Source organism: Rhagoletis pomonella, unplaced genomic scaffold (genome assembly GCF_013731165.1).
Source record: "Rhagoletis pomonella isolate Grant_MI unplaced genomic scaffold, Rhpom_1.0 Rhpom_scaffold_00006, whole genome shotgun sequence".
NCBI lineage: Eukaryota > Metazoa > Arthropoda > Insecta > Diptera > Tephritidae > Rhagoletis > Rhagoletis pomonella.
In genome coordinates this window covers 69,990,572-69,995,362 of record NW_023458560.1, presented here as the reverse complement: position 1 = coordinate 69,995,362, position 4,791 = coordinate 69,990,572, and the positions used below count along the sequence as shown (strand labels likewise).

The 4,791-nt window shown below is 40.8% G+C and overlaps 1 protein-coding gene across 1 annotated transcript; it reads left to right on the top strand.

Annotated features, from left to right (window-relative positions):
• Positions 1-225: 225 nt before the first annotated feature.
• On the top strand, positions 226-4,377 carry LOC118741228 (PI-PLC X domain-containing protein 1-like; the record flags this gene model as incomplete). Its single annotated transcript, XM_036473138.1, is given in 3 exon segments — positions 226-1,897; positions 2,936-3,209; positions 3,588-4,377. Coding segments are annotated over 3 exon segments (1,578 nt in total). The 3' UTR covers positions 3,829-4,377.
• Between the last annotated feature and the right edge of the window lie 414 nt (positions 4,378-4,791).

Genomic DNA, 4,791 nt, shown 5'->3' with positions numbered 1-4,791 from the left:
CTTGGTTCTTAAAAGAAGATCAAAAGAGACAAGAAAACTTGAAACGAATTGACGGTACGGAGGTATCTGTACTCTTCCCCTCTTCCCACCTCCTTCGCCAACGAACGAGCAGACTTGAAAGCAAAACTTGACGTGTCTGAAAGGGGACTAAGGAAAGATAAAAGAATTCGTTGCGGAAATAAGTTAAACGGTTGAACGACTCCTATTTGGTTGAAATTTACGCTTGCCTTTTATCGCTTTTCAAATAGTTAGGCATACAAATTTCACTAATTGTTTTTACAATTAAACGGGTATTTGGAAATGGCCTATTTTGTAAAGCAGTTTTTCCAAACACTCTATCTTCTTCACTTGTTTGCGCGCAAGTAGACAAAAGAAAAAATGCGAACATCGTAGTTGATAGGTATGTATGTACATACGTACTGAATAAACTTTCCAAGTATTGTTTTATGTTGAAAGCATCAAATTTACTATAAACAAATCTAGAACGATTCAGACAGCCGTTGGGGACGGTTGAAATTGCACGCGCAGCCAAACAGCCAGCCAGCCACGTTGAAATGCAATTGATCTGAGCGCGTACTGAGCAAGTGTAAGACGGCGTTGTTTCTTAAGTGAATAACGAGCGTTAAAAAAAAATAAATTAAATTTCTCAACGCAGCAACACAAGTGTCGAAGAAAAATTAACCGAAACCAAGAGAAAAAAATTGAAAAGTGTTCTAATTCAATTTGTGTTCAAGTGTGCGGACAACTACGATAAGCGAAAGTGATACGATTATTTAGCAAGCGAAGTGATTTCGTCACATACATAAAGGCGTTACACTCTGTATTGCAGCAGTTATGGTTTCGAGAATGTTGTTCACAATCAATACTTATACATTACTTATGCTACTCATATCTCACACACTGCCCGCGCCAACCACGTCCTCTGCGCTGCCATACCACGACGATGACATATTCGACTTGAGCGCTACGCGTCCTGATCCGCATGCCAATCAATTGCGTCTTTGGCTGACAATTAGCGCGCGTCATCGTTACTTGGAGGTATCTTGGATGAATGCGCCTGCGCTACCCGATGACCACATATTGATCACCTCGCAGGAGCCTCACAAATTTGAGCGCGTCGAATGGACCACCGGCACACCGCTGGCCGCATTCGACAAGGCGGAGGGCAGGGGTTTTGTGCCAATCGATGGCATCACTGAGCGCAGCACATCCTCGCCGACGCGCTACTTGCTTGAACACGATGCGGATATAAATGCAAACAACACCTTCGTAAGCGGCTCTGGCTCTTTGGACGGCATGCCGACTGAAATGCCGCGCAGCGCTACAACACCCCCACGTCATTATTGGATTTCAAATAATGGCGCAAATGATATTGTAGCAGCGCTACATCCAGGCGCTGCCTCACAATGGTTCACCACCGGTGTGCCCTTTGATTATGAGCTCTCGCGCAATGTGACCGCGACAACTGGCTGCTATGGCTATTGGGCGAGTTATGTGAATGGCAGCGGTGCGATATTGAAGAGCGCTTGCTTGCGCGCCTATCCGCGTTGGATGCGTGAAATGCATACGGTGGTGGGGGGTATGCGCATGCGCGATCTATTCATACCCGGCACACATGATTCCGGTTCGTACAGACCCAATTTTGATCCACTGCTCCGTGAAACGCTCGTCACTAAATATGCATTGACGCAGGACGACGATATTCGCGGTCAATTGCTGCATGGTGCGCGCTATTTGGATATACGCGTCGGCTACTATCGCAACACACCGGATAAGTTCTATATCAATCATGGCGTTACGAGGCAGCGGCCTCTGGCGGAAATTATCCAGCAGGTGAAGGAATTTGTCTTGGAAACGAATGAGATCGTGATATTTGGTTTGAAAGAGTTTCCGGTCGGTGAGTTAATTACTAATTTAAGCTTAAAAGGCCGTTAAAATCGACCGTAGACTGAATGGCGAAAAATTTTAAATTTTATTTAAAAAATGCGAGTACAAAATTTTTAGTTTCAGTTATTTTCTGACCTATTTCTCCAAAGACAATCTTCATGCATCCGCCTACTAAGATTTTTAATATTTGCCCACCCAAGTTCTGATATATCTCCTGATTGGGCTTTTAGTATAATTCAGGCTAAGTTAGGTTAGTTTCGGTCAAAGGGGCTGTCTTCATCCAGGTTGTAATGCCGTTTTGGGTATGAAGATCGCATGATATTGACGAGCTTAAGTCTGAAAGGCAGTAGAAAAAGTTTTTATGAAGGTAGCGTTGCCTAAGCTCGCTAATTCCGGACTGTGGTAGGGAAAGGGCCCGTCGCGCGTCATTTATCCTTCGATGCAGCAACTCCGACAGAAGTAGCTTGGTGAAAGCCAATTCTGGAAAAATGCTACAGTAATCAGGCAATAAAAAAACTCCTGCGAGTAAACGATGCTTCCTAACCTCTACTCCCAAATCTGTATCTTCTTCCTATGCGTTCCTCAAGGAACCTTTTTATCCGTCTGGTAAAGCAGTTTTCCAAAGCAGAGGGCGGTGGGTGTCATGTATCTAAATGCACTGGAAGTTGCCTTAAGTGTACAGTGAATGTTTACAGGGGAGGTATTTACCACGATTTCGCGAACCTTTCTTCAACATTACGATTCCAAGTTAGTCTCCTGTTCAAGATGATACCCAGGTGCATAACTTTGTCCGCCAGTATTAGGGTGGAAGAAACTTCAATTGGCGAAGGTTCTTTTCACCTGTGAAGAGAGTCATGATTGGCTTTTGTGTTTGAGAACCTGCGGTCTGTAAGTCTAGAATTCGATTGTTTATTTTAAGGTTTAAGGTTAGGCAATTCTACTGCCCGGCGTGCAGCTGTTAAGGTAGGCATTTATTAGCCTTTGCAGAAAATGTAGCTACAATAAATTACTTCTGACGCTCTCGCTAAATGTGAAACTCTCCATGCAGGTTTCGGCAAGGGCCTCGGTGTTCATCGTCTGCTGGTCAGTTACTTACAACAACAATTTGGAGACCTTATTGTACATCCATCGGCATCATGGCGCGCAACATTGAATGATATTTGGTCTCGTCATCAAAATGTTATTTTGGCTTACGATAAGAGTGCAGTGGTAGCCGAATTTCCACACACACTTTTCGGATCGGTGGAACAACGCTGGGGCAATGTGCAAACTTGGACGAATTTGGAGAGGCATTTGCGTTCGATAAACAAATTTGATGTGTCGTAAGTAGGCCACGAATATTAAAACTTCTCTTGAGTGAGTTTAGTATTCAAAAAACAATGTGTATATCGTTACCTAAATATAGAAAGAACCTAACTCATTTTATTTCGAAATTCAGCTCTGTGCAAAAGTCGGTAGATTAACCACTAAAAACTTAGTCGATTTAAAAATCAACTACTACATCAAAAAATTTGTTCCAGTGTTTATTAAAAATCAGTGCAAGGAACAAATTGAAACTGAGGAACTTTACTTTTTTTAAAACTACGCTGCAAAGAAACAAAAAAATTTAGATAGGGCCTTTCTATATTAAGGTAACGATATGTATGTATGTATGCCAAGCAATATTTGATTTTATTTTCTGTTTTTTTTTTTCACTACAGTCGCTTATCAAGTCGCCCTGTTGCGGATATGGCTGAACTTACACCCGACACGTGGGGTGTTATACTCGATAAATACGGTGGCCTGCGAAAAATGGCCGATCAAGTCAATTGGCGTATTTCACAACTTTATCGCGACGAGTTGGGCGCAACTGCGAATATTGTGGCGGTAGATTTCGTACGTGGCACCAGTTTGATGGAGATTGCAATCGAATGGAACAAACGAAAAGTGGTTTATTTTTAGGGAGGGTATCGTGGGGGGAGAAGAAAGTGACAAAGTAGACTAATCAGTAATAGACATTTAAATAAAAAACAAGTCTAATTTCTAAGTTATTCCAACTTGTAAACAATATCTATAGCCGTAATGTTGTGATTTTAGTTGTTTGAGGTATTCAAATAGATGTCTCAAATTATGGGAGCCTATAAGATTTCAGTTAGTACTCCCATTTCAAGCATTGGTTGCGTAAAAAACAGATTGTCAAACTTCAAACAATTAACATGTAAAACATTCTGCCTACGGCCTATCATCAAGCGAAATTCATCTTACTCTCTGCAGCTTTCATTCCACAAATTTCTTACTATCTCTCTTTAGTGCTAATTTAGGTAAAATTAGTAGAGATTATATTAAAAAAAAAACAACAAATTCAAACCAAAGCATTGCACATAAATGCACATAGAATTAGAAAATTTAAATATTTGAATAAATATTTTTTTACGAACTGGGGAAATACTTCGAGATGTTTTAGTATTTACTTATTCAAAATGCATGTTTTTCAGGAATTTTTTTGTTTTTTTTTTCTTGGCTATGGTATTGACATGGAGTAGACCACGCCTTTCACCCGATAAAATATATAGTTTGGAGAGGGTTTGGACTTCACTTCTAAATTTCAATTGGATACAAAGGTACTTCATGGAGTAATCCGTTAACTGCTCATTCGCTACGAGATGAGTTCGAAACTGAGAGGACAGTCAAAATTGTTACAGCAAACTACGTGCCTTGTACCCAGTGTTGCCAGGTTGACGATTTAATCGTCATTTTGAAGTTTTTTTTTTTATTGCCGACTGGAGGATTTTTGTGATCCAATGACGATTTTTCTTTGTGTGCGAATTTGGCTTGTTCTCAACTTTAAAGATAGTTGCACAGATAACTAAAAATTGTAGTCTAAACACTTGTTGAGAGTTTCCCAATTCTGCTAACACATAATTG